The following is a 24,711-nucleotide window of genomic DNA, read 5'->3' as shown; positions in this document are numbered from 1 at the left end:
AAAACCACTACCCGGAAGGTGAACCTTCCTACACCGGCAGGTTCTTTTCCACTTCAGAATGATTCCTCGCCGCTCGGTGGTTGTGTATGACGTGGCAAGACAGTCAAAAGAAGGGTCGGTGATGACTAGGGTCCAAGCCGGAGTGGAGGGCGGGCGTGGATGCGGAGCTCTTGGAGGCAGCTGCGGGAATGAAAACGTCGCAACGGCAGGTCGCACTGCAAGCGATTAGGTGCTGCGAGCGTCCGGAGCTGGTAGGTGCGAGAGTGGCCCGGGAAGGCAGGCGAGCGACTGCAAACACGTGGGGGTTGTCGTGGAAGTCGCGGATTAAGGTGGCGCGGGCCAGTCAGGCAAAGGTCGCGATTGCAAGAGAAGAACGGTGCAGGTCGCCTCCCTCGCGCGAACTTTTAGCCTCGAGGTACTGTATCCGACTGAACAATCCGCAGCTCAGCTCGGGCAAATGGAGTGACGGTGTAGAGAGGATGGAGGTGGGTTGGCGGAGTTGGAGTTGGAGTTGGCGTTGCTGCTGCTTCTTCGCTGAGGTGAAGGTGGTCGGAGCTTTCGGCGTCATTGGGCGGTCACCATCACAGCACGAGCGCATTTCACACCCGCAACATGAATACGCAAGGAGAGACATGCAGTCAACGGGCAACGGGCGTACTTCACGACCTTTTTTTTTTATATATATATATTTTTTATTTTTTTTATACACACATCTGGCCCGCTCGCTCGATTGTTCATCAGGACAAACAAGCCTTGTTGAGTGCTGCACCAAGGGTGGTGACAGCGAAGCTGACATACTCTCTCGCTCTACCTAACAAGTCCGATCGGCACCAGTAGCTTTCGTTGATTTCATCGTAGTTGTAGGTGGTAACTTCTGTGCTGCATGGCCGGCCATCTGCCCACTCATCCTCCTCTCGACAATGCCGTAGCGTGTTCCGCATGCGCGCTCCCTGGCTCCTGGCCGCAAACACCTATGCCCATCCACTCGTGCCACTGGCAGTGTCTGGCGGTTCGCGGCCCTCCACCAGTCTCAAAGTCTCCTCCACCACAAGCAGGTCGCGCTCAATCATCTCCGCCCAGTTCTGCAAATCTCCGATTTCGTTCAGCTTTTTCGTGCTCGTGTCGGCCATTTTCTGCCACTGCGCGCTCTGCTTTGTCAAAGCAGCCGTCTGTTTCACCAGGTCTTTCTCTTGCTTTTCTATGGCGATGGCGTTTGCGTGTATGTCTGCAGCTCGTGTCCGCATTTCCGTGTCCATAGAGCTGCCGACCGAAGATAAGGATGCAGTGACAGCAGCACGCGCTTCGGCGGTTCGCCGATCTGTGTCCGTCTGAGAGGACATGCTGGAATAGTTGGTGTATGTGCGTGCCAGTGGCAGTAGGTAAAACTGGTGGTGGCTGAAGACTGAGGTTAAGAAGGCCTTCTTTACTGCGTATAAATCAGCTTCGGTCTGAGCATCTGACCCCGCTCACGCAGAAGTCGCATAAACTTATCCCTCGTTAAAATGCCATAAGACGGCCGGCATGATACTAAAGCAACCCCAACACGCCGAATTTGGAACATGGCGTGTCTCTAAGAACTGGCTGCTGACTTCCTGATGTGTTCCTCAAACATACACCCACGTTTCTAATTGGGGCAGTGTGCTGCAAGGTCAGGGATACTCCGACACGTGTCTGCGAAATTCTGGTCGCTCCGGCGTGGGAGAGAATCACTGAGAACGGTACCGATGGCCTTCTCCTTCCGAGAAACGCAGCATCCCACAACCAACGGGAAATGCAACTTGGTCGGAGACTTGAACAGATTTGCACCCGTATCTGCATTCGTACTAAAAACCAATACTGGCAGTTGAAGAAGTCCCTTTCGCTCACTTGAATAACGTCCGTTACCATCTAGCGAGATAGGGAAGGATACAAGCAGTCCCCATAGAACACTCTTTGTCTAGCTAATTCTCTGAGTCCTGGATATAAGTAAGGAGATCTTTAGGCATGTACATACACCCAAACATCTTAATTGGATTTCGTTTCCACTCCGTACACGCATCAATATCTCATCAGGCCATGAAACTCGTTTGATGGTGACGGACGGTTCTTGCTGCAAAGTCAAACCGTTGTGCAGGTTGTGATTCCAGTAAAGGTAGCAAGAGGCGTCTTTTACTTTCAGCGGTTCTTTGCATCGCAGCATCCTTGAAGTAGACGGCAATCTTAAGCGATTGCCCGTGTTGCAGATGGTCGTGACACAGAAGTATCAAAAAGGTGCGGCTTTGCCATTCTAGTGTGAGCGGGTAGTTGGGTGATTAACTATGGGAAAGGAGAGGAGGTGCTGGAAACCGCGGACCGTGCCTGGCTTTTCACGTGCACCCATGGAGTCATCATGATCGACGTCGACGTTGCCCTTTCCAACACGGACTAGGTGTGAAACGAAACGTCCCGATGGCGCGACTCGCGCCGGGACAACACCCTTCTTTACCGACGGCAACATGTTCCGTCTGAATAATGCTCGCACCGCCATCCGCATCACGAAATAGCATGATCTGGACTTAGCGGTTCCCAAAGCTAGGAAAGTGGCTGCAGGGTCAGAGTGTCCAGCTGGAAGAAGGACGGTCAACGACACAATTACTCCGTACAAGCCATGATCAACTTCCGACTGCAGAACTCCCGTCATTATCACGCTCGGTTCGATGTTGCAAACCACCTTAGCGAGCCAAAGCTAGATTGACTCTGACATAGTTGATGAATAGTGAGCCCCCAGGCCCCGCCAAAAGGTGGCCCCGCAATATACCTGTGAAACGGACGATTGACATCCGTAAAAGCTTATCGCACTCGTCGGACCGGATCACCGTGAGAACATAAGGAACGGATGGGTATAATAATGTCTGATTTGCTGTGGATTTGGTGCTCGTAGACCAGGGAATCCTTCTATGTCTCAGTCTCAATCCTCCAGTCTTTGTATTCAAGGATGAAGATCTCGACTATCTTAGGCCTTGCAGGCGCTGCGTGCGCTCAGCAGTCTGCCTATGGCCAATGCGGTGGAAGTGGTTATACTGGCAGTACTGAGTGCGTTTCGGGCTTTTCTTGCGCGTACGTGAACGGTTGGTACAGTCAATGTCAACCCGGGGCTGCTGGTAAGTGTCTCGTTGGAGTGTTACCGCTTAGCACTAACGCCTCAAAAGCTACGACGGCTCCAGTCACCGCAAACACAAGCATAACCACCAGCGCGAAGCCGGTCCCGACCTCAAGCAGGCAACTCAATGGCACAACTACCTCAAAAACTCTCCCCATTGCCACTTCGTCGTCCTTCTCCAAAACCGATGGCCTTCAATTTTCAATCGATGGAGTGACATCATACTTTGCCGGTACAAACTCGTACTGGATGGCATTCCAGATGAACAATGATGATATCGACCTTGCCTTGGACCACATCAAAGATTCCGGCCTGAAGATCCTCCGGGTATGGGGTTTCAATGATGTCACCACTACCCCGGACAGCAGTACGTCTATCCCCCAGGTGTTTTTTCCAATAAGCGTTGCTAAAGTCATTTTTTCTATTCTACTAGATACCGTGTGGTTTCAGTCGTTTGTCAGCGGCCAAGATCCTGTTATCAACACCGGTGCCAACGGTTTACAGCGCCTGGACTACGTCGTGAAAGCTGCTGAGTCCCGGGGAATCAAACTCATCATCAACTTTGTGAACAACTGGACAGACTATGGTGGGATGGCTGCTTACATGACATACTATCTCGGCTCAGCCTCGTCTGAGACAAACGCTGCTTGGTACAACTCCACTGACATCCAGACTCAGTACAAGACCTACATCAAGACTGTGGTTTCGCGCTATGCCAACTCCACGGCAGTATTTGCCTGGGAGTTGGCTAATGAACCGCGTTGCAAGGGCTGCGAAACTGTAGGTTTCCAAAGTCGGCACTTAAGCAGATCGTTGCTGACCTGACCATCGCTAGTCGGTGATCTATGATTGGGCAACTTCAATCAGTGCCTACATCAAATCCCTTGATCCCAACCATATGGTGACCCTTGGCGACGAAGGATTCGGACTGTCTGGTGGTACAAGCTACCCTTATACTTACGGTGAAGGCGTAGACTTTGTGAAGAACCTCGACATCGAGACCATCGATTTTGGCGCGTTGCATCTCTACCCATCAAGTTGTAAGTTGACCTGATATGACAAAAATGGCGAGTATACTGAAAGATTCACAGGGGGTGTGACCAACGATTTTGGCAATGAATGGATCACAGCTCATGGCGCTGCTTGTGCCACTGCTGGCAAGCCCTGCCTTTTCGAAGAGTACGGTGTGACCTCGGATCATTGCAATGTAGAGAAACCCTGGCAAGAGACTGCTCTCTCTACCGAGGGCATCGCAGGTGATCTCTTCTGGGACTTTGGTGACACTCTCAGCGGTGGAAAGACATCGGACGACGGCAACACAATCTTCTACGACACCGATGATTGGACTTGTTTGGTTACGGACCATGTCAGTCAAATTGGTTGAGAGAACAACTATGGCTCTATAGCGACCCCGCTGGTTACTTTTTGTTGACCGCACTCATATCAAGAAATCTTTGGCTACGACTGCTAGACCTATTCATCGCAAGCCAAGCATGTCCATACCTACCACTGTTTCTATTCGTTTCTTGTGAAGCTCTCCATGCGACAACATGCTTTCTTGTTTCATGTTCGCACGAATATGTTCATGCCCACACGCTGCCTGCATTGGCTGTAGGGTGTAATTGCAAGTGGCATGCGTGTTTTTCCATTGTTTCTCTGCATGAACATGCTAACTGTTCCGGATCAGCTCATCATAAACCTGGATTGTTGGCGTGGGGCACGTTGAGCGCTGGCTGCCACATCCTGGCGGGCCGCCGCACCGTTCGAAGAGCAGGCCCGACATGCCATACAATAGATTGACGAGGTGGCTCTCGAATGAAGCCGCGCTTTACCGCAACTTGCAGAAGCCGCGGGCCTCTGATTGGATTCTCCACTTCTCCTATCCAGACATGATTGCTTTTTTCAAACATGGCACAGACCACAGCACTGATCAGCCGCCGTGCCGAGACCGAGGAAACGTTTCGAACCAGGGATCGTAGCACCATCCTAAACTTGTGTCAGCGGTAAAGTCTGATTGTCACCTTATATCTCCGTCGGCTCCGGCTCAACGCGACAACTGCACGCAGAAACGTGCTATAGTTTCGGCGTGTTAAGCCGCAATGCCGCATGTCTACCACCCCACAGGCCTGCACCTTCAATATCGTCAACGAGGGCGGTTGCGGAGAACGAGCCGAGAGGCTCCGCATCGCCTTTATAAGTCTCCTGCCTGGTGCACCATCGTTTCCTTGATCGTCCCCCAGTGAGCCAGCATCCCTACCATCGCAGGTCGATATCTTTAATTTCTTTCGTTAAGCACCATTCAATCACCATGAAGGCTTTTATTCCTCTTATGGCGTTGGCATCCATTGCCTCCGCTCACTCGACCTGGCAGGAGCTTTGGGTTGGCAGCGAAGACAAGGCTGGCACCTGTGTCAGGACGCCGCCCAGCAACAGCCCCGTCACCGATGTGACGTCCAACGATATGCGCTGCAACGTCGATGGCACGACTGGCGTCAAGGGAACTTGCACTGTTGCTGCTGGAGACACTCTTACCGTGGAGATGCACGCGCAGCCAAATGACAGGAGCTGTTCGAACGAGGCTATTGGCGGCAACCACTACGGTCCCGTCCTGGTCTACATGAGCAAGGTCAACGACGCGACGAAGAACGACGGTTCCGGCAGCTGGTTCAAGGTTGCCCAGGATACCTACAACACTACGGTCGGCACCGAGTCCTGGGGTTAGTGTTTCTCCATTGATATAATTGTGACAATTCCGGATCCGGATATTGACAAGGGAATTTTCTAGGCACTGAGATCCTGAACTCCAACTGCGGCAAGAAGACTTTCACCGGTAAGGATGGAACGCAAAATGTCAATGGAAGAACTGCAAACTGACCACATACAGTCCCCAAGGACATCGCCGCTGGCGACTACCTCGTCCGCTCCGAGGTCATTGCTCTCCACACTGCTTCTTCGGAGGGTGGCGCTCAGTTCTACATGAGCTGCTTCCAGGTCAAGGTTACCGGTGACGGAACCGCCAACCCCACCGGTGTCAAGTTCCCTGGTGCTTACAAGGCGACGTAAGAGAACCCGGATCCACCGTGACTGGCTGTGCCGACTGACATTTATCTAGTGACCCTGGCATTATGATCAACATCTACCAGGAGCCTATCACCTACACTGCCCCGGGCCCTGCTGTCTACACTGGTTCTGCGTAAGCGCATGAATAAGGCTTGAGGAAGAATTCGCGCAAGGCACAGGTGACGGCTGGGTGGTCCATTCCAATTTGCATAATGGACGCGATATAGCAGTCCCGTAGTATCAATGTAATGTGTCCATGCGGCATATCTTCGAACCATGTCAAAAGATACGAATACCTTATCAAAAAAAATAGAAGAAACAACAGCGAATGAGATGTGCTAGAGCGAGTCGTGGGCGGATTGCACCATCTGTCCACAGTCCAGGCGGGTTGCAACACAAGTCGTTCTGGTTGACAGTGGTGGATAGGTAGGAAGTAGGTGTAATACGACCCCGCATCCCCGCTATAATCCGTACAAGATCGCAATGACGATTGACATGCTTGGCTACAACGGCGCGCGCGAGGCGACCAGCGTTTGAGCCTTTGAGTCCTCATCAGACGACGCACGCGAGCCTTTCCACTAGCAGGAGCAGGTCCGCTACGCCACCCGCGACCTCGATGCCGTTTCCGGATGGTTGCCTCAACATCGTTCGACGCCCGACGCCGCCGTCACGGGGAGAAACATGGTCGGCACGCGCCGGCAGGTCTAGCGCCGGCACTGGCACCCGGGAACGCACACGAAGGGGATCCTCAGAGGCGTTCGAGCCCGATTTACGTCGGATCGACAACGAGACATGGGGTGCACTATGCCACTAGTCTCGAGCACACACCTGTCGACGCTCCTTCACCCTGCTGGTTCGAGTTCGTATACCGTTGATGAAGGACGCCCTTCTTTGGTTTTTTCTGGTCTCTCCTACTTCATTCCCGTCGTCCCTTTCACCTCCTCCATGCCTTAACTCAATCGCCATCAATGCCGTTGGGAAATGGCTCCTGATTTAACATGAGTGACTCCAGCAGCAACAACGCCTCAGATGACGTCCCCGCCTATTACGACCCGACAGCGCCCGCCCCCTATTGGCGTCGCGATTTGGAGCTGGCCATTATCTGCATCACAAATATCTTTACCTGTTCGTCACCTCACGTCCAATCGTTACCACCGTGACGCTAATTGCGCCATTTCCTGCTTTCAGTGACCATAATCGCAGCCCGCATCGCTACGCAATATAAAAGATTCAAGAGAATTCGCAAGGGAGAAGCATGGCTGGCGGTCGCGGGAGTCAGTCGAATTTCTTGTCGCCGTGCTCCGAGACCCGCCGCTAACAAGCACCCATGCAGGTCATTCTCATATTTCCGCTCTGGGCGTGCCAGATTGGAATGAACAGATACGGCAGCGGCCTACATGCGTGGAATATTCCAGATGAATGGCTCGAGCCCTACTGGATCGTAAGTCTTGTAACTCCCCTTTTAAGCATTGTAAGCCTACTAAATCTTGCTGAATAGTACAGTTGGGGTTGGCTCGGATACTATTTTGATGTCTCAATGATCAAGGTTTCGGTGTGTTACAGCTTGCTTGAAATATGTAAGGCATCCCCTCAACATTGTTGGTCAAAGAAATAGGAGTTGCCGCTAATTACAATGTCTTTCGAAAACACAGTGCCGTCCAGCTTCAGAGGCTTTCGTTATCTGGTATACTCGCTTTGCATAGCAATCATGGCCCTCGGCACTGCAAACGCACTGATCTGGCTTTTTCAATGCCAACCATTTATGAGCAACTTTGATTTCGACGTTGAGCCAACGTCATGTATCGACATTGATATAACAAGATATGGTATGCTTGGACCAGGGCACCGTTTCCACTCAGCTCTTTTGCTAATATTCACTGACATCAAATTCAGTATGGGCCGGAGTTAGCATAGCGATCGATGTCTTGTTGATATGGATACCTCTTGCTGTTCTGCAACGCACTCGTCTACAAAAGCACGAGAAAGTCGTGCTGATGCTCGTTTTTGGAGCAAACATACTGGGATCTATTGCCACGTACATACTCCTTAATCTTTCAATCCTGGCAAGCTAACTAATATGCTCTTAGGGGAGTGAGCTGCTATGCTATATGGTTGAACCGTGAGAGCAATGCAGCTGCGGATCTTACCTACACGGAGACGCCTCTCGTCATATGCAACAACATTGAAATACTTTTCTACACTATTGGCGGATCGTTAACAGTACTCTCACGATATTTCATCAAAAGAGCAGCGGCATATTCTCAGGGTACACAATTAAAATCCAAGACGCCTTCTTCCGGGTTCTCGAAAATTCCCGAAGCCATCCGCAAGATCTCCAACTCTGCATCTGGTTCTCGTGCGCAGCGCCAGGAAAGCAAGGTCCCTAGCAGCAACCTCAGTCCATTACCACAGCATCATGGCGAGGACATTGAGCTGCAAGAGCTACAAGGGCAACAACCCTTCGCACACGCCGCGCCTGGTATGGCTGCAGAAGAAGACAGTACCTGGCAAACATGGGAGACAAGTTACGGCATTACCGTAAGACGGAATTTATCGCCATCATGTATTGACAGCATTGGTGTTCTGCCTGATATCGAAACGCCACCGCCAGAGGAATGGCAGGGCCTAGGAGAGAGACAATCCAATGGTACTACGTGGCTTGATACTGTCCGCGAGCCTTCGGAGGAAGACGTCCCACCACCTTCGCCGTTCTCTCCAATTCGCCATACGGAGTTGACGAATGGTCAGAACAACCATTGACGGGAGTGCACCGGCTAGGTGCAGAGCGCCTATCCGGGAAGGAAATAATAATAAGACACATTGCGAACGACGCCCAGCGGGATATTTCCATTCTGGCAAACCAATTACGGAACGAGAGTAGTTCTCATTCTCCACCATTCGCTACATTGTCTTCTCACCATCTTTTGGATTCCTCTTGCGATGGACACAACCTTGCTGCACTGAACCATACGATGGACCTCCCATGTCGGGACAACAGATACTGGATTACAGCGGGAGACGACGTGCTGCATAATCCATGGAGAATTTCTTTTTTTTATTTTTAATTCAAACTACTGCATATACGAGGTGTTGGAAATTTCAGGCCGGTCAGGGGTTTCAGGCATTTGTAGCGTTCGGATACCCACTTGGAAAGATAGAAGACCTGGTTATAATCTAGAGGAGGCTTTAATCTTTTCTTCTTTCCTTCTTTCCTCACTGCAAGGAGCTGGCTCGCTAGGGTTGTAACTGAGTGTAACAGTAGTTGGTAGTAGGTGTAGAAGCCCGGAGTAGACGACAAATCCTGCTCAATCGGGAATCTGTCTCCAGGCCATTTATACACAGATTCGGCTATAGATTGGTCTGCGGTCGAGGTAACGCCCACAGCGCCAAGACTCGTTCTCCACACCCCATGGTGCATGCAGATCCGCACACGGCCAGGCGCAGAGCCGTGCAACTCCCCACTCGTTCCTTGTCCTCGGATAATTTCCCCGCATCTTAGCCGCCTCTCGAGTCAGTCGTTGTATACATACGTGCTAGATACTTTTTGGGTGGTTACGAATAGTTATAGTAATACTATACGTAGCAGTCGCTCGGTAGCTATGAAGAGAAAAAGATCCGAGATTATGTCTTCATAAGAGCGTGAAGGCCCATTAAAGGCACAGATAAAGTAGTTTTAGCTGTACAGGCGAAAGGACGTTATCGAGAACTGTTTAGTCTACAGAGCTCAGAAGGACTGCTACACATTAACTTTGCTTGGCACAATTAATTCATCCAAACCAAAGATAAAGTACACATTCAGTTATACATACATAGATAGGTTGTGACTGATGCAATACGATTGATATACAATGCTGCTATGCCCTGTTTCCTAGTACTTGCTGCCTGCTGACCCAAACAGAACAGAAAACAAACGAAATTAACTATACTACGCGCTCACCCGTTCATCCATGTACGTGCCGTGCCGGTAGTCGACAACGCTTGTGCGGAGCAGCACGCACCTGTCCTGTGAGAACCCCCTCCCTCTCAACAATCCCTTACCCCTATCCCATATGCGTGAAGAAGAAAGAAGGAAAGAGACGAAAGAGAAGAAGCCGAAGACGAAAAAAGAAAGACAACCCATGCTATCTCTTTCCTCACCTATTTCTTCGCCCTCCCCTTCCCCTTCGGTTTCTTTTCTTCATCCTCCTCACCCGCCGCATTTTTCCCCTTCTTCGCCGGCGCAGCCCTCTTCTTCTTAGGTTGCTTGACGTACTTGTCCTTACTGACATCAAGGTCCTCCTCATCCTCACCTGGCTTGTCGGGGTCCTCGAGTACCTCTCCTTCATCTGACTCATCGATCGCCTCCTCCAGATCCGGTTTCTCCTTTGCGATTTTCTTCGGCTGCAGCACGTTCGAGGCTTTCATGAAGGGGAGCGGGTGGGCGGATTGGTTGTAGCTGCGCAGGACGTGTTAGTGCTTGTTCCAAACGACTGTTATGTGTAGGAGAGAGATGGGAAAGGGGGACATACACTCTAGTAAACGTGCTCTTAGCCTGCGTCTCCAACTTCACCTTATCCATATCCATAGGTCCAACCCCCAACTCCATAATGGCGTCAAAGTCTTCCTTCGTCAAGAAATAACTGTCCATAAGCTCAATAACCTCAGGCACGGCGTCCTTGCCCTCGCGCTCCAACTTCTTAACCAGCTGCTGCCACAGCAGCGGCACGTACTGTTGGCGGACCTCGTGCCGGTCGCCCGACGTGCGTAGCCGCATATGGCCTTGGATCTCCTTGACCATGCGCGTCAGTTTGCCCTGCGAGCTGTTCTTGCCTAGCCACGCTGGGAAGTTTGTCTTGAAGCCCGCCATGCTGCCTGCCACGAAACTGGCTGGCCGTACGAACGAGAAGATCGCGTGCGTCGGCATCAGACTCCAGTGTTGTTGCGAGCCGTGGATCATCCCGTCGACCAGGTCACCGTCGCTGATGCTCTCTGCGGCCTGCTCGGCGAGTTCGAGCATCTTGAGGTTCTTCTCTCTGCCCTGGTACTTGCCTGCTTTGACGGGGTTGGTGCCAAGGTAGTTCTCTTGGAGCATGAGGTAGCTCAGTTCGTGGTCGTTAAAGTATAACTCTGTTTTGTCGTTGAGCGTAGACTTGCTGGCCTCAGAGAACATGCCGCCTCCCAGAATTTTGCTAACAATGTCCCATGGCTTAAGGATTACGTGCTTTTCCCAGTTCTTAGACATCGCTTTGCTCTTGTCAAAATCCATACCCTCTTCATCTAACTTAGCCGTGGATATCATGTTGACGACCTGCCGGATGTCGGCATTACTTCCCTCAATCAGAGCATCGACGACCTGTTTCGGCAACTTTAAACCCTCGCGGAAGGCGATAGTCATGATGCGCGACCTGATCTGATCCGTGGTCGGTCTCCTGAATGGTAAATCAAATGTGACAAAGTCAAACGGCTTCATCTTAGGTTGTCGGCGGTCGTTGCAGATGAGAATCATGGGGATCTGTGTCTTTTTACAGACGGCGGCGAGAGCGCCGACGCCTCCTCGATCACCGGCGGACATGCCATCGACCTCGTCCATGATGAGCACAAGCTTCTTCTTCGATGCTTCGACCTTTTGATTGTCGCCGGCAAAGTATCCGAGCAATGACGTTGTCTCCAAAACACCCTTTAGTCCTTGTTCCACAAGCTTCTTGCTACGCGTGTCGCTAGCGTTGCTCTCAACAACATCGTAGCCCTCGAGCTTGGCGACGAGATGTGCGGCAGTTGTTTTACCAATTCCCGGAGGACCGTGGATCATGACTGCACGGAATACACCACTACCGTCAGGTCCTGCCATCTTGAAGCTTTTGCGCTGATGTTTCGGAAAGTCACGCAACCATCGCTGAAGACGGTCCACCTGAGTCTTATTGCCACAGATCTGGCTCATTTGGGTCGGCGCGTATTTGGCGGTCCAAAGACGGTTGTCCGGTCCAGAGGCAGCTTGTGAGCTCGAGGCAGATCCGGCGGCAGCCTTTCCACCACCAGCACCCCCTGCGCCTCCCGCGTGGCGTTCCTCCCTCTCCATTTCTGCTGCCATCTCCTGGATTTTCTTCGCCTCGGCCTTTTGCTTCTCTTCGTAAGCGGCTGCGGCTTTGCTATTACCGCCATTCGCAGGAAGTCGGCTGATAAGAGCGAACAAGCCGTCCTCGTCAATGGTCTTCAAGCCAAAGCTTTTGATCTTTTGTAACTTGCTTGGACCAGCATCATTTCCCAAGACAACGTAGCTTGTCTTACTGCTCGGCGCCGTGGTAACTTTGCCACCGTATTTCTTGACCAACTTTTGCCCCTCCTCACGATCCAAGTACTTCAGCAAGCCAGTGAAGACAAAAGTGAGCCCAACAAGACAGTTCGGTTGGCCTTCTGGTATCTCCTTTGTGCCTGCTTCCGGCGCGGGTCCAGAATTTGCGTGGTGCGCCTTGAAGTCGAACTTTTTCCCATCACCAGACTTTGGGGGTGGCGAAGGCGGGTGTACGGTGGGGATGCTGTTCAAGATATCCTGCATCGCTGCACTTTCCGGTTCGTCTTTCTTAGTCCGCTTCTTTGCCGGAGATGTCTTCGCCCCGGCAGGGCGTCCCCGAGGTTTCTTTGCTGGCTCGGGTTCATCCTCCTCATCCGTCTCCGCTGATTTCCGCTTCCGACCTGCTTTGGCGGCTGGCTTGCTGACTTTGGCGGGTTTGTCGACGGCGATCTTCTCGTCATCATCCGGGACCACAAAATCATCTTCCGGTTGCGTATCCTTCATTTCTACGTCTTCATCTGGATTGAAATCATTGTCTTTAATCTTCTTTTGCCGACCTTTACCCGTGGATTGCCTCTGCGGTGGCGCATCATCCTCGTCGGTACCTTCCTCATACGCATCCGCATCTTTACCCTTCTTCTTGTAATCAGCCGTGAAGATATCGTCTCCGCCATCGTCGCCGTCAAAAAAGTCTTCGTCCTCGTCCTTGACCTCTGCATAGGTTGCGGGCTTAGTCTTGCGATTCGAGGTTCTGGGAGATGTGGCGGCTGCTTTCGAGGCACTATTCTTAGATTTGGCGGGGGAAGCCTTGGGCGCCGGTTCTTCTGTTTTCACCGGTTTCGAGGTTCGGATGGGGGCTGATCGGGTCGGTTTCTTGCCGCCAAAGAAGTCGGAGGCCGTGGTTGCTTCGCCTTCTGGTGTAGGCTCGCGCTTCCTGAAACGTAGTCTGTCAGCGAATGTCTTTCACATCTCGGCTTGGCACTCACTGTTGCTTTTTCGGCGCGGCCTTCTTGGGAGTGGCCTTCTTCGGGCTACCAGTCGTCAACGGTTGCTGCAGCAATGGCGCCTGGCCTACTCACGGTTCATCTTCATCCGACTCTTCGACCACTCGGCGGGCAGGTCTTCCTCGCTTCTTCGCGGTGGTGGACTGGCGAGTACGGGGAGGCATGTTAACAAGTCGCTTACTGGGCGCCATGATGGTGTCGGTGGACAAGAATTGCGCGCGTGCAAGTCACGGAATGGCAGTGAAATGGCGTACCTCCTTCGCGGGCTTCGCGGCTTCCTGGGCGGGCTTGCCACCAAAAAAGCTCCTGATATCGGCAGGCATAGTGCAGACCTACAGCTCACAAGCAAGGAAAGCGCAATACAAAAGAGCGAGGCGTGGGCGAGGCGTGGGCGAGGCAAACGCTAGGTTTCCAGGCAGCACGAAGGCAGCACTCGAGGGCGACGCGTCTGGCGATGATGTCGCGCGCGTCGGTCCCGCCGCTCACCACTTCCGCACTGTTTCTCCGGCGCCGACGGGCTTGGCGCGCGCCGTCGCTGGGAAATCATCTGCTCGTACCTACACACCTAGACCTCAACATCATTTGCATCGATACTGCAGCCTGGGGCCTCCCGTAACGGTGCAACACCAAGCATGCTATTAACGCTCCTAACGCCTCTCTGCAGTCCTGGCTTCCCACCTTCGGTACAGCTCGCGCGGCAATCCCTTTAGCTTCACGACCGCACATATTGGTCTTATGGTCTATGTGTTAAAGAGCCTCTTCGAGGTCAAGGGCGATCTGCACGAGCAGATGGTCAGGAATGTGCCTATGCTTTCGGACAACAAGCTTCCGGGCTTGCACGCTCGGTCAACCTATGATGTTGAGAGCGGGCAACTGGCCGATCACTGGCTTGTTCGAGTTCGTCAAGAAAGCATGGGTCTCATGAGCACAAAAAGTTCGGCAACGGTGTCACGGAGTAGATGCTGAGGCAGCCGCTCGAGCAGACTGCCGTGCGCTGTAAGGGGTGGTTGTGTGAGCGGAATTGGTCCGTGGAAAATGATGGAATGCGTCTACTAGGTACTAAGTCCCGACAAAAAGCAACCCCTAGTCAGTCTTCAGCCGTACGCCAGGATGAAAACTTGCGAGCACCCAGGCCCCGCATCAGATCAACCGCGCCTCGTCGTAATACGATAAAGACAAAAGCACACAATATGGGGCGCACGGGCCAGGCATCCGCGCGGTGACTTCACCACCTGCCTCTCTCAGTGCCCACGGTGACTTTGACCGCCACCTGCCTCGCGCTGACCAGATCTGCCGACCCCACAGTTGCACGGCAGCAAGGATGGCACTTGGCACCCACGCACCTTCTCTCGACTCACCTGCCTAATCTGGCAATGAGCTGGCTGTCGCAACCTCTCGCATCATGATAGCAACTTGCCCCTCGCTGCACTCTTCTCTCCCATAAAGCTTTAGCTTGCTCTCGCTCTCTCTCTCTCTCTCTCCCCAACCCCCTTTCTTCTGCCCCTCCCGCCGCCTGCGTCTTGCTTCTCATTGTTTTGCACCATGTTGGCAAAGGCCATTGTCTCGTCGCTGCTCTTCGCGAGCTCCATTTCTGCCTTCATCCCTGCCCTGCCATTGCACGAGCGGCAATTCCCCGCCCAGCCCAAGAATGTCAAGACGATTAAGACACCTACCAATGTCACCATTCGGTACAAGGAGCCGGGGAAGGATGGTGTCTGCGAGACCACGCCTGGCGTCAATTCGTGAGTGACCATAATTTTGAAATGGGCAGAGCTCGAGCTCATCGCATGCAGCTACTCAGGCTATATCGATTTGTCGCCCACCTCCCACACGTTTTTCTGGTTCTTCGAATCGAGAAGAGACCCGGCAAACGATCCCGTCACACTCGTAGGTGACTCTGCAGTGCTGCAAAACGGCAAGCTGACCGCCACAGTGGCTCAATGGTGGCCCAGGCTCTGATTCTCTTATTGGACTGTTCCAAGGTTAGTTACTCTTGTGTTCCGCCACCGTTCCCGCCTCTGAGACCAACAGAACTCGGACCGTGCATTGTGACGGAGAATTATACGACAGCAGTCAATCCGTACAGTTGGAACGCGGTCTCGAACCTTCTGTTCATCTCGCAGCCTCTGGGCGCCGGCTATTCTTACTCGGAAGAGGAACCGGGATCGCTGGAAACGACCCAAGGCAGTGGTGCATTCGTGAATGCCAGCGAAGCTGAGCCCACCGGCACGTGGCCAGTCGTTGATGCTTCGATCCTGGACACTACAGACCTTGCTGCTGTAGCTACATGGCACGTGCTCCAAGGTTTCTACAGCGCCCTTCCACAACTAGACTCCGAAGTCAACTCCAAAGTGTTCAATCTGTATACTGAAAGCTATGGTGGTCACTACGGGTATGTAGCCTCGATTGAGCATTGAGCATGGAAGTTGACGCCTTGAAGTCCCGCGTTCTACAATTACTTCTACGAGCAGAATCAATTGATCGCCAATGGAACCAACCCCGGCACTGAATTAACCTTCAACACGCTCGGCGTAGGTACTCTGGGTCCAGTTGTCACTCCGATCTAACGTCTCCCAGGTCGGCAATGGTATCATCGATGCTTATGTGCAAGCGCCGCACTACCCCAGGTTCGCTGTCAACAACACGTATGGCATAAAAGCGATCAATGACACAACGTACAACTACGCCAACTTTGCTTTGAACATGCCAGCCGGGTGCCTCGCCCAGATCCGGAACTGCCGCGCCTCCGACATCAACTCTCCGACGGAGCAATCCATATGTGCGCAAGCGGCCGACATGTGTCGCGACAATGTCGAGGGGCCTTACGAGAACATCGGCAACCGTGGTGTCTATGACATCCGGCACCCACGGGTTGACCCCACGCCGCCGGACTACATGACGCAATACCTCAATACGGGCTCAGTACAGGACGCTCTGGGTGTAAGCTTGAACTACACCCAGTCCAACGGCGACGTCTACTACGCCTTCCAGATCACGGGCGACTTTGTGTACCCCAACTTCGCGGAGGACATTCAGATGCTACTGGACGCAGGCGTGCGTGTGGCGCTCTACTACGGCGACGCGGACTATATCTGCAACTGGTTCGGCGGAGAGTACGTATCCTTACCCCCTATATAACATTTCGCGACATGACGCTAACCCTACCGCTACCAGAGCCGTCTCCCTCGCCATCAACCATACCGACAGCGACCGCTTCGCCGCCGCGGGCTACACGCCCTTCACGGTCGACGGCACCGAGTACGGCGTGGTACGCCAGGCGGGCAACTTCAGCTTCCTGCGCGTATACGAGGCCGGGCACCTGGTGCCGTACTACCAGCCTGTAGCCGCGCTGGCCATGTTCAATCGGACAATTAACGGCGAGGCAATTGCGGACGGAGGTCTTTGGGATCCAGAGGGCGAGGGCACCAAAGGCGAGCCCAGCGCGACGCATACGGAGCCGTTTGTGCCGTTGCCTACGGCGACTGGGGCTTAGTGATGGGTAAAGAAAAGGGTCAAGGAAAGGTAGGTTGAAGATTGGATTGGCTAGTCGATTGGAAAAGAGGGAGATGCGCATGCATGCGGCTGTGGTTTTGTGTGTGGGTCGGTGTCGTCCCGTTTGGCCCTATCCTATCCCTTAGCGTAGTAAATAAATTAATCGACGATTGACGGACTGGATGTGATGTGGTATATAACAATATATGCGTGTATGGTACGCCCCCTTCCTTTGGTCAGGCTTTTAGGTATCATATCTATCTGATCAGTCTAACGGCTAATTACCCACGCTCTCATCCCATGCAGCCACCACGTACCCAACCGTCCTGTCCGACTGGGGAAATGACCACTGAATCCCACCCGATAGGCAGGCAGACAGCGCATCCACTTCCCTCCCAAACCAAATATAAAACGAAACCCAAGCAGCAAAAAAGCAACAACCGAAAAAAAAAAAAAAAAAAAAGAACAATGGATATCATGCCCGTCGCTTCAATTACCTTCCTCCACTTTAGCGCGTCCAAGCAGTTCAGCCCCGTCCCCTCTTCCCCTTCCCTTCAATTCCTTCATTACCGAACCAAGGGATTAAAAGCAGGTAAAGGAAACAAAGCAAGAAAATAACGGGAAAGTGTGCTCCGAACACCGTCCATCGGTACGTCGAGGAAACCGAAACGAAACGTTCATGTCATTACTTGGGTAGGAAGAGGGTTTGAAGAGCATGGAAAGGGAGCAAAAGTATGAAAATAAGCGAACGGCATGCGTAAGGTAGAGGATCGATAGCGTTGTTCCTGGCGCATTGAGAGGAGTGGGTATGAAGGAGGAGGAGTAGGAGGAGGGGACGCACGCGAGAGAACCTGTGAGGACGGCAGATGGCAGACGGCGGAATGCGGAAGAGGGGAGGGGAACGATGGAAGAAAAACTCGAAAATGACGACGACAAATAACGGGTGGTGGTATGCGTCCCTCCCTCCCCTCTTCTTTCTCCCTCTCTCAGATGAAGATGAAGACGAAAAAGAAGTGCGCGAAGAAATGTGTGAAAAGAAGTTTTGAACTTTTTTTGCGCATCCTCTTTCCGGTCGTTTTTTCCATCTTTCGCGTCCTCCACCCTCCACTTTCTCGTGTAGAAAGGCCTATCCTGAGTAGGTATCTTGTCGTGCCCTGTCCTGTATGTATGTAGGTATGTACTTGCGTCTTCTGTACACACGCATGGCTGTGGCTCTCTTCCTCTGCTCTGCTCTGCTCTGTGCTCCCCTTCCTACATAGGTACACTCTCTTCTTTCTCTTCTGGTCCCTCTCCTCCTTGTCTCTTCTCCTCTCTCGTTCGCTCTCGCTCATCGCTCGCTTGAACGCCACATAAGTGCTCAACCCCAAAACCATATGTCCATCCATCCAATCCATCCAATCCATCCATCCATCCATCCATCCATCCATCCATCTGTCCCTCTGTCCAAGAAACACAACTAGCTAGGTACGTAAATAAAGCGATAGGTATATATAAAGAAGCACGCAAAACTCCCTTCCTTCTTCTCACTCTCCATCCCGCCCTTCTCATCCGTTCCTATCCGTCCAGCCGTCCAGCCAGCCAGCCAAGTCCATCATCATCAAAAGAACAAAGAACCAAAGAACCAAATAATCCAACCAATTCATTCGCTCCGCTCCGCTCCGCTCCGTCTGGTTTGCAAAGGCACGCTATGCTGCGATGCAAGATGTGGTGGGGTATATATCGGGTATGTCGAGTATGTCGGGTATTGCTGGGTATGACGTTTGTATGTGGTGTGTGTGTGTGTGTATGTGTAGTATGTGGTGGTGTAAATCTCGAGGGGGAAGAAGCAGCAGCAGCATCCGCTGCCTTCGTCGCCGTTGTCGTGGCCGCGGCCTCCTCAGCGATTGAACCAGTTGACGAAGCGGCGGCGCGGCTCGCCTGCCGCGCCTATGGCCTCGAGGCTCGTGCTGCGGTCGTAGAGTTCCTGCCGGAGACAGTCAGCGTCATCATCCTCAAACCCGCCCCGTCTGTCTGCCAACCGAAAAAGAGAGGGAAAGTGAGGAAGAGAAAGAAAACTTACATCATCGTCCTTGCAAATCCTCACATCAAGCACCAACGCCCTAATCTCGTCGTTCCGCGCAATGTTCGGATACGGCACGCCCTGCGCGCGCTGCAATCCCACAATCACCTCGCCCATAATCGCAAACTTGCGCCAATTAATCCGCTCCTTGCCCACCACACCCCCCGGCGGCGCCTCCTTATCTCCCGCCTGGCTATTCTTGAGCAGCGCAACCTGCAGCGCCTTGGCTGACTCCGTGTTCGCGATCGACACCGACGCCGGCGCCGACACGGTCCCATGACAGCTGCCCCCACTGCCATTGTGAGTGGGCCCCGACGCCGACCCTGGTGGCGAGTACTCCTCCAGCCCCGGCACGCCCATCGGCACGCCGGGCGTCCCTGGCGTCGTTGGACTCGCCGGCGTGCGCGAGCTCATCGCTCCGCTCAGCGCCGCCAGCGTGTCTGCCCGGCTTGCCCGCCGAATTGGGTCCAGCACGAACGTGTTGTTGCCCTCGGCCGCCGAGACCAGGTCGCGCCGGTGCAGTGGCAGGTACGGGATGCGTTCGCCCGAGCTGTTCTCCCATGCCAGCCGGTACGCGAAGTGCGACTTCTGCGTGCCCATCAGGATCTCCAGCTTCATGAAGTCTTTGGCCGTCTGCGGCGTCAGCAGATCGCGCGTCGCGGCCAGGCGGTGGATTGCTGTGCCGTTGAGACCCGCCAGGACGGCGCCGAGGGAGTTGTAGTTGTTCAGCTCGCGCAGCTTGCGCGCGACCTTCATGAATTTGTCGAGCATCAGGGCGCGGTGCTTCGGCTTGTCGCGGAGGAGGATGAAGTTGGTTACCCAGTATGCGAGGTGGTTGAAGTGCTCAATCATGCGGTCGACGTTGTCAAGGTTCTTGCAGCTCTTCTTGTCCTTGGCGTTGAGACTGACATGCCGCACCAAGTCGCGCGGCTTGATCGAGGAGAACATGATCCAATCGATGCGCGTCAGCTCGCGCGCAATGTTCTCTTCCGATTCTCCCATGAGTAGGTGCCATTGTGTCTTTGTGAGCGTGACACGCGGGATAGGAACCAGCAGCTTGGCCTGTCGTCGCGCGTTCTCGATGTTGTTGATCATGGTCTGGGAGGTGCTGGTCGTCATGACGCTGTTGGACCGCTCCGGATTGCCCGACGGATCCTTTTCCGAGGCGTCTCCGATGTTGACCGACAAGTTGCTAGCGCTCTTCACTAGCTCCTCGTCGGACTCGTCTGCTAAAGTGGTGCTTCCGCTAAGAAAGCTCTTGAACTTGTCCGAGCTTTCCGAGTTCTCGCGCTTCCTATCGCTGCAGGCCCAGTCGGTGTCGTCGTCTTCCTGAACTACTTCGAGGTCGGCCAGAATCTCCTTTGCGGCCATGGAAAAGATCCGGTTGTCACTGAGTCTGCTGGTGACAAAGTGTGCCATCCTGCGCTTGGTGCTGGGGTAAGCAAAATCTCCAGGGTACGTACTGAGCCACTGTTCCATGATGGCAAGATAGCGCAGCTGCGCTACAGTCCGGATCATCGTGGGCTTCCTATCAAACTCGAGGTTGTCAAAGCGCTTGGTGATGGCTTCCAACAACTGGCTTGGCGCGGCGAACTTGCGGTACAGGGAGAGGAAGATGGCCACAAACTTGGTGTCCTGCTTAGACAGCGGCTGTGCTAGGAGGCGGTCGACGAGCTGCTCAAACGTGTAGCCGTTCTCGTCCGACGGCATGACGGAGATGACGCTGGGCTCGTAGTCGGACGAGTCGGCGGCTTCTGAATCGTAGGACTCGTAACCCGGTGATTCCTCGAGTTCGACGAAAGAGTTGCGGTTCCGCGAGCTTTTCGCGCGCGCCTGGGCATCGTTTTCGAACATCATCTTAAGGCGGGAGCCGGAGAACTCGGAACTGGCGCGCTCGTGCCTGCGCGCCCACGTGGGGCGGGGCGAAACGGGGCGGAGGGCAGAGGAATTGGCGCGCCGGCGGGCTCCTGGTGTAAGCCGTGGGGGCTCTTCATCACGACGTCAGAAAGAAGCGTGGATGCAACGGCAAGAGGCGTCTATATATGGGGGGTGGGAGAAGGGCCGAAACGCGGGTCTGGACTCACCCTGTCGCGCGGCCAAGATGGAGCGCAGCATGACATTGAGGCACAGGCGCTGGCTGTCCGGAGCGCCGTCGGAGCTCTGGAAGGCTGGCAGGTCGCCAACGAGAGCTTTGGCGCGCTGTTCGACGACGGCGGGGTCGACCTGGCGGTGGGCGGGGTGGTTGTCACACTTGCACCCCACGAGCACGCAGGGCAACGCCGTCTTGTGCACCACGTCTGCGCGCGCCTGGGTTAGCCGGGGAGCTCTCGGGACGCTTGGGTGGGCGTGGGAGAAACTGTACTGAGCATGCCCGGCACCTGCGCCAGACTCTCCTGATTCATCACGTCGTATAGCATAAGGGCGCCGTCGATGCGCGGGGCAGCCTGGCCGTCGATGGTGTCGGGCCAGACGAGGCGGTCGTCGTGCTCGATGTTGACATCGGCAAAGGGGATTTCGAGCAGGCGGACGGTGTAGACGGTGCCGTCGACGGACATGCGGCGCGAGGCAGAGCGGCGGGTCGACGAGTTGCGCAGGTCGAAGGCGCGGTCGATAAAGAGCGACTTGCCGACGCGGCCGTCACCGATGACGCCGATGTTGATGTCGAGGGCGTCGGAGTCGGCATCGGGCGACGCGTCGGCGCGGTGCGAGGGCGCGCTGGAGCGCTCCATGGGGTGGAAGGGTCGACGACGGGAAGGTCTTTTGGCGGCGGCGTGTCGGCGTCGTGGAAACGGTCGTTCGCTGGAAATCGGGGCGGCGGGCAAGAGGGTGTAAAAAATGGAGCCTCGCTCGTCTCTCGCGGGGGAGGGAGAAGTGGGTGGTGGCTAGGTGACCATTATCGGCTGGGGAGCGGAGCGGGAGGACGGGCGCGCGCGTCAATGAGCGAGCGTTGTGTGTTTGTGTGGTGGTGCGAGGCTGCTGGCCCCTGTCCCTGTCCATGACCCTCAACCCGCCGAGATTTGCACTTTATTGTGCCAATGCACTGTAAACTACTTCCTTCCGCTGCTGACCCTGGCGCCACAGCTTTGTCCCGGTGGCGCCTTTGGCGTACCGTTCGTGTGATGGATTCTAGAGCTGAAGTCTATGGCCTCTAGTCTCCTCAGCTAGCATATGAATCTCCCGCACCGCCCGCGCCGTGCCGCCGTCTTTCTTCTTTTCCCTTCTCGTCATGCTGTACTCTCAAACTCGACCCTGAATGTCCAACCTGGCTGTATCCGTGACCAATTCTTAATATTTCTTCTTTTTCTTTCTTCTTCTTCTTCTTCTTCTTCTTCTTCTTCCTCTTCTTCATACATTCCTTACTCTCTCTCTCATTCCCTTTCTCCTCTTCTCTCAGTCGTAGTCAACAAAATGGCCATCATGGCTGCTCCGGGCGTCAGAGTAGCTCTCCCCTTCTCCTCTCTTCTCTCCCAATGCCAATGTCTCCGGGCCCCGTGCAGCAATAAATCCACTTCCGCCGACCCCCAAACGTGCTCCCTCCTCCCTTTTCCGTTCATATCCGACTAACGCCCTAACCCAGCGCCCACCCTCAACTACGGCCGCCCAGCGCCGCTCCAACAACATCCTTCTGTACAATCCCACAGACGCATGGTCACAGCCACCACCCTCTCTGCCTCCCGCCCACGTCCCTCTCGAATCCTCGGACCTGTCCCGCCGCCTGGAGAACTACCTTGGCTCCCGTAACAGCGTCTTGGACGCCCCCCCGCCGTCATCCCTTCCGCGTAGCCAGAGCAGGCAAGACGCGGAGTCGGGTGCGCACGGCGGTAAGGCTAACGTAGCAAGTACCGCAATGGCGGACGAGGTGCGCCGACAGGAGGCGAGGCGGGCGCGCAAGTTGGAGCGCGCGGCGCAGGAGTCTCGACGGAGGAAAGAGGATGAAGGTGCCTCTGAGCCTCTACAAGCAGAGCCTCAACCGCAGCTGCAGCAGGCCCCTGAAGATGCGCGCGAGCTGCAGAGGAGGATGGCGCTGTTGTCGTTGGAGGGACGGAAGCAGGAGTGCGAAGAGCTGGAGCGGGAAGCAAAGGCGAAGGCGAGGGCAGCTAGGGCAGCCAGAGCGCGCGGCATATACGCTTTACCGATTGCCAAGCCAAAACCAGCGCGAGAGGCCTTAAAGCGCGCCGGCGGATTGCAGATGCCGGTGCCAGTTCCAGAGGCCGAGCGCGCGACGAAGGAGGAAGAAAAGGCCCCAACGGGTCATGTCGTTACGAGCTCCTTGAGTTCACTTGACAGGATCCGTGCTGCGGCCGAGGAGAGGAGGCGCCGCCGGCTGTTGGAGGAAGGCGATTCCCCTTCTGCTCCTCCCACACATATCGTGTTTCAGCATCGCCGCGGCCCCAGCAGCGATACGGTGAACCGGCCGAGAAGCACGACGGACGTCGATCGCCGCGAGTGGGATGGAGGTAGCAGCAAGAGAGGAAGCAGCACTCGTTCGCTGAGTTTCAAGAGCCAGGAGTGGCGAAAGAGCGGAGGGGATGCAGGCGACGACTTCAGTGCGATACGGGGCCTACAGCTGCGCGTGTCGGTGCTGCGTCGCGGGTTAGAAGACCGGGAGAAGAAGATGGAAGAGGAGGAAGTCGAGAAAGTCGAGAAAGTCGAGGAAGTCGAGGACGCGCAGGCGATGCGGCGCTCGCTGGCCGAGATGCTGGCAGGCCTGGACGGCAACGACGATGCATCAGCAACACCACCGCCACTCTTCCACTCGAGAGGGAAGGGGCAGCAGACCGTCACCCTGCAAGCCTTCCATCCGGACGCCAACGACGACGAAAACAAAGACGATTTCATCTCGCCCGCCCCCACGCCTCCCTCCTTCACCTACTCCTTCACCCCCACAAAGTCCTTCTCTACCGGCTCTCGCGCCCGTGCCGGCTCCCGTACCCCGGCCCCCCTCCCCATCACCATCCCTTCCACCGCCTCCTCCAGCGCTCTCACCACCGCCACTACCGCCATCTCGCCCTCGCCCTCGACCTTCACTGCTGACAGCGCCCTCACCGCCGCCAGTAGCCTCCCCAGCAGCGCACCCTCTTTCGCCATGTCCCCACAGCTGCCGCTCCTGCGCACCGCGCCCCTGCGTTCGCACCCTGTCACCGCCGACCCAGATGCGCCCGCCGTTTTCGACTGGGGCGCCAACGCGGGCTCGGCGGCGGGGTCCACGGCTGCGGCGGGGCATAGGCGCAGCTTGCAGCATGCTGGGGGAAGAGAGGAGGCCCTGAGGCGAGAGGCCCGCGAGGGGAGGGAGAGCGAGCGTCCTGGCAGCCCGAGGAGCCCGACCAGCCGTCTGGCGTTTTGGAAGAAGACGGGAAGCGGGAGCGGGGGGTTGTGGAGTCCGAGGAAGGACAAGCCGAGGGGATGAGATGAAGTCTGAGTGGCCAACTCCGCCTGTGTGCGTGGGGTTTGGTCTTGTGCTGCTCTGCTATTCTATCCTGCGATGGATTGCTCTCATGACTTCTCCGGCTTCCATGGCGCGTCCTCAGCCCAGTCCATCTTTTAGTTTGTTCCTTACCTCCATCCTGGCATGGAACGAGTGGTGAAGGAAGGCCGCTTTCACTCGCCCCTCGCCTGCATCGGACGCAGGTGGTTTGGGGATGCTCACTCTGCTGGGTGTTCTTCAAAGAAAAATAAGAGAAGCGCACTCGATTGAGGAAGCGCGAGAAAA

At 54.8% G+C, this 24,711-nt stretch overlaps 13 protein-coding genes across 13 annotated transcripts; 6 read left to right on the top strand and 7 right to left on the bottom strand.

Annotated features, from left to right (window-relative positions):
* Positions 1–92: 92 nt before the first annotated feature.
* Positions 93–893, top strand: K452DRAFT_168545 (uncharacterized protein). The gene has a single exon (XM_033535766.1). It carries the CDS (start codon positions 189–191, stop codon positions 813–815), a length of 627 nt encoding a protein of 208 aa, XP_033398989.1. The 5' UTR covers positions 93–188; the 3' UTR covers positions 816–893.
* K452DRAFT_168544 (uncharacterized protein) lies at positions 894–1,456 on the bottom strand. Its single transcript, XM_033535765.1, has one exon. The coding sequence runs from the start codon at positions 1,338–1,340 to the stop codon at positions 972–974; it is 369 nt and encodes a 122-aa protein (XP_033398988.1). The 5' UTR covers positions 1,341–1,456; the 3' UTR covers positions 894–971.
* Positions 1,457–2,464: 1,008 nt separating this feature from the next.
* Positions 2,465–4,625, top strand: K452DRAFT_268656 (glycoside hydrolase family 5 protein). Its single transcript, XM_033538900.1, has 5 exons — positions 2,465–3,119; positions 3,168–3,485; positions 3,552–3,898; positions 3,954–4,158; positions 4,210–4,625. The coding sequence occupies exons 1-5, from the start codon at positions 2,954–2,956 to the stop codon at positions 4,500–4,502; spliced, it is 1,329 nt and encodes a 442-aa protein (XP_033398987.1). The 5' UTR covers positions 2,465–2,953; the 3' UTR covers positions 4,503–4,625.
* A 541-nt stretch (positions 4,626–5,166) lies between these two features.
* On the top strand, positions 5,167–6,486 carry K452DRAFT_357624 (lytic polysaccharide monooxygenase). The gene is made up of 4 exons (XM_033546134.1): positions 5,167–5,835; positions 5,904–5,948; positions 6,003–6,177; positions 6,231–6,486. Exons 1-4 carry the CDS (start codon positions 5,427–5,429, stop codon positions 6,313–6,315), a joined length of 714 nt encoding a protein of 237 aa, XP_033398986.1. The 5' UTR covers positions 5,167–5,426; the 3' UTR covers positions 6,316–6,486.
* On the bottom strand, positions 5,997–6,850 carry K452DRAFT_168504 (uncharacterized protein). The gene has a single exon (XM_033535764.1). The coding sequence runs from the start codon at positions 6,729–6,731 to the stop codon at positions 6,297–6,299; it is 435 nt and encodes a 144-aa protein (XP_033398985.1). The 5' UTR covers positions 6,732–6,850; the 3' UTR covers positions 5,997–6,296.
* K452DRAFT_168475 (uncharacterized protein) lies at positions 6,817–9,089 on the top strand. The gene is made up of 7 exons (XM_033535763.1): positions 6,817–7,303; positions 7,367–7,452; positions 7,512–7,619; positions 7,677–7,755; positions 7,831–8,004; positions 8,072–8,213; positions 8,266–9,089. Exons 1-7 carry the CDS (start codon positions 7,177–7,179, stop codon positions 8,936–8,938), a joined length of 1,389 nt encoding a protein of 462 aa, XP_033398984.1. The 5' UTR covers positions 6,817–7,176; the 3' UTR covers positions 8,939–9,089.
* On the bottom strand, positions 9,010–9,599 carry K452DRAFT_286097 (uncharacterized protein; the record flags this gene model as incomplete). The annotated part of the gene is made up of 1 exon (XM_033540231.1): positions 9,010–9,599. One exon carries the CDS (start codon positions 9,594–9,596, stop codon positions 9,240–9,242), a length of 357 nt encoding a protein of 118 aa, XP_033398983.1. The 3' UTR covers positions 9,010–9,239.
* A 716-nt stretch (positions 9,600–10,315) lies between these two features.
* K452DRAFT_225503 (uncharacterized protein) lies at positions 10,316–13,773 on the bottom strand (the record flags this gene model as incomplete). Its single annotated transcript, XM_033536756.1, has 5 exons — positions 10,316–10,613; positions 10,687–13,392; positions 13,433–13,477; positions 13,526–13,593; positions 13,705–13,773. The coding sequence occupies 5 exons, from the start codon at positions 13,771–13,773 to the stop codon at positions 10,316–10,318; spliced, it is 3,186 nt and encodes a 1,061-aa protein (XP_033398982.1).
* A 385-nt stretch (positions 13,774–14,158) lies between these two features.
* On the top strand, positions 14,159–14,661 carry K452DRAFT_286096 (uncharacterized protein). Its single transcript, XM_033540230.1, has one exon. It carries the CDS (start codon positions 14,186–14,188, stop codon positions 14,414–14,416), a length of 231 nt encoding a protein of 76 aa, XP_033398981.1. The 5' UTR covers positions 14,159–14,185; the 3' UTR covers positions 14,417–14,661.
* A 217-nt stretch (positions 14,662–14,878) lies between these two features.
* K452DRAFT_247675 (uncharacterized protein) lies at positions 14,879–17,385 on the top strand. The gene is made up of 7 exons (XM_033538070.1): positions 14,879–15,192; positions 15,244–15,337; positions 15,384–15,432; positions 15,482–15,842; positions 15,891–15,981; positions 16,028–16,563; positions 16,625–17,385. The coding sequence occupies exons 1-7, from the start codon at positions 14,993–14,995 to the stop codon at positions 16,941–16,943; spliced, it is 1,650 nt and encodes a 549-aa protein (XP_033398980.1). The 5' UTR covers positions 14,879–14,992; the 3' UTR covers positions 16,944–17,385.
* A 359-nt stretch (positions 17,386–17,744) lies between these two features.
* K452DRAFT_168434 (uncharacterized protein) lies at positions 17,745–18,594 on the bottom strand. Its single transcript, XM_033535762.1, has one exon. It carries the CDS (start codon positions 18,367–18,369, stop codon positions 17,929–17,931), a length of 441 nt encoding a protein of 146 aa, XP_033398979.1. The 5' UTR covers positions 18,370–18,594; the 3' UTR covers positions 17,745–17,928.
* Positions 18,595–18,818: 224 nt separating this feature from the next.
* Positions 18,819–21,730, bottom strand: K452DRAFT_297029 (uncharacterized protein; the record flags this gene model as incomplete). The annotated part of the gene is made up of 4 exons (XM_033541978.1): positions 18,819–18,905; positions 19,002–20,989; positions 21,086–21,298; positions 21,364–21,730. The coding sequence occupies 4 exons, from the start codon at positions 21,728–21,730 to the stop codon at positions 18,819–18,821; spliced, it is 2,655 nt and encodes an 884-aa protein (XP_033398978.1).
* Positions 21,731–22,052: 322 nt separating this feature from the next.
* On the bottom strand, positions 22,053–22,642 carry K452DRAFT_286091 (uncharacterized protein). Its single transcript, XM_033540229.1, has one exon. It carries the CDS (start codon positions 22,348–22,350, stop codon positions 22,159–22,161), a length of 192 nt encoding a protein of 63 aa, XP_033398977.1. The 5' UTR covers positions 22,351–22,642; the 3' UTR covers positions 22,053–22,158.
* Between the last annotated feature and the right edge of the window lie 2,069 nt (positions 22,643–24,711).

Source organism: Aplosporella prunicola (genome assembly GCF_010093885.1).
Source record: "Aplosporella prunicola CBS 121167 unplaced genomic scaffold K452scaffold_9, whole genome shotgun sequence".
Classification (NCBI taxonomy): Eukaryota; Fungi; Ascomycota; class Dothideomycetes; order Botryosphaeriales; family Aplosporellaceae; genus Aplosporella; species Aplosporella prunicola.
Note: the sequence above shows the minus strand (reverse complement) of the source record. Positions and strands in the feature narration are given on the sequence as shown.

What these genes read in the sequence shown, in the direction of transcription:
- K452DRAFT_168545 (XM_033535766.1), top strand. Translation starts at nt 189, where the DNA reads ATGAAAACGTCGCAACGGCAGGTCGCACTGCAAGCGATTAGGTGCTGC.
- K452DRAFT_168544 (XM_033535765.1), bottom strand. Translation starts at nt 1,340, where the DNA reads ATGTCCTCTCAGACGGACACAGATCGGCGAACCGCCGAAGCGCGTGCT.
- K452DRAFT_268656 (XM_033538900.1), top strand. Translation starts at nt 2,954, where the DNA reads ATGAAGATCTCGACTATCTTAGGCCTTGCAGGCGCTGCGTGCGCTCAG. An exon ending in ATGTCAACCCGGGGCTGCTG is followed by an intron (nt 3,120 to 3,167) that starts GTAAGTGTCTCG and finishes ACGCCTCAAAAG; the next exon opens with CTACGACGGCTCCAGTCACC. An exon ending in GCATCTCTACCCATCAAGTT is followed by an intron (nt 4,159 to 4,209) that starts GTAAGTTGACCT and finishes AAAGATTCACAG; the next exon opens with GGGGTGTGACCAACGATTTT.
- K452DRAFT_357624 (XM_033546134.1), top strand. Translation starts at nt 5,427, where the DNA reads ATGAAGGCTTTTATTCCTCTTATGGCGTTGGCATCCATTGCCTCCGCT. An exon ending in GGTCGGCACCGAGTCCTGGG is followed by an intron (nt 5,836 to 5,903) that starts GTTAGTGTTTCT and finishes GGAATTTTCTAG; the next exon opens with GCACTGAGATCCTGAACTCC. An exon ending in CGGCAAGAAGACTTTCACCG is followed by an intron (nt 5,949 to 6,002) that starts GTAAGGATGGAA and finishes GACCACATACAG; the next exon opens with TCCCCAAGGACATCGCCGCT.
- K452DRAFT_168504 (XM_033535764.1), bottom strand. Translation starts at nt 6,731, where the DNA reads ATGAGGACTCAAAGGCTCAAACGCTGGTCGCCTCGCGCGCGCCGTTGT.
- K452DRAFT_168475 (XM_033535763.1), top strand. Translation starts at nt 7,177, where the DNA reads ATGAGTGACTCCAGCAGCAACAACGCCTCAGATGACGTCCCCGCCTAT. An exon ending in CATGGCTGGCGGTCGCGGGA is followed by an intron (nt 7,453 to 7,511) that starts GTCAGTCGAATT and finishes GCACCCATGCAG; the next exon opens with GTCATTCTCATATTTCCGCT. An exon ending in CATTGATATAACAAGATATG is followed by an intron (nt 8,005 to 8,071) that starts GTATGCTTGGAC and finishes CATCAAATTCAG; the next exon opens with TATGGGCCGGAGTTAGCATA.
- K452DRAFT_286096 (XM_033540230.1), top strand. Translation starts at nt 14,186, where the DNA reads ATGGTCTATGTGTTAAAGAGCCTCTTCGAGGTCAAGGGCGATCTGCAC.
- K452DRAFT_247675 (XM_033538070.1), top strand. Translation starts at nt 14,993, where the DNA reads ATGTTGGCAAAGGCCATTGTCTCGTCGCTGCTCTTCGCGAGCTCCATT. An exon ending in TCTTATTGGACTGTTCCAAG is followed by an intron (nt 15,433 to 15,481) that starts GTTAGTTACTCT and finishes TGAGACCAACAG; the next exon opens with AACTCGGACCGTGCATTGTG. An exon ending in AGCTATGGTGGTCACTACGG is followed by an intron (nt 15,843 to 15,890) that starts GTATGTAGCCTC and finishes GACGCCTTGAAG; the next exon opens with TCCCGCGTTCTACAATTACT.
- K452DRAFT_168434 (XM_033535762.1), bottom strand. Translation starts at nt 18,369, where the DNA reads ATGGATGGATGGATGGATGGATGGATGGATTGGATGGATTGGATGGAT.
- K452DRAFT_286091 (XM_033540229.1), bottom strand. Translation starts at nt 22,350, where the DNA reads ATGAAGAAGAGGAAGAAGAAGAAGAAGAAGAAGAAGAAGAAGAAAGAA.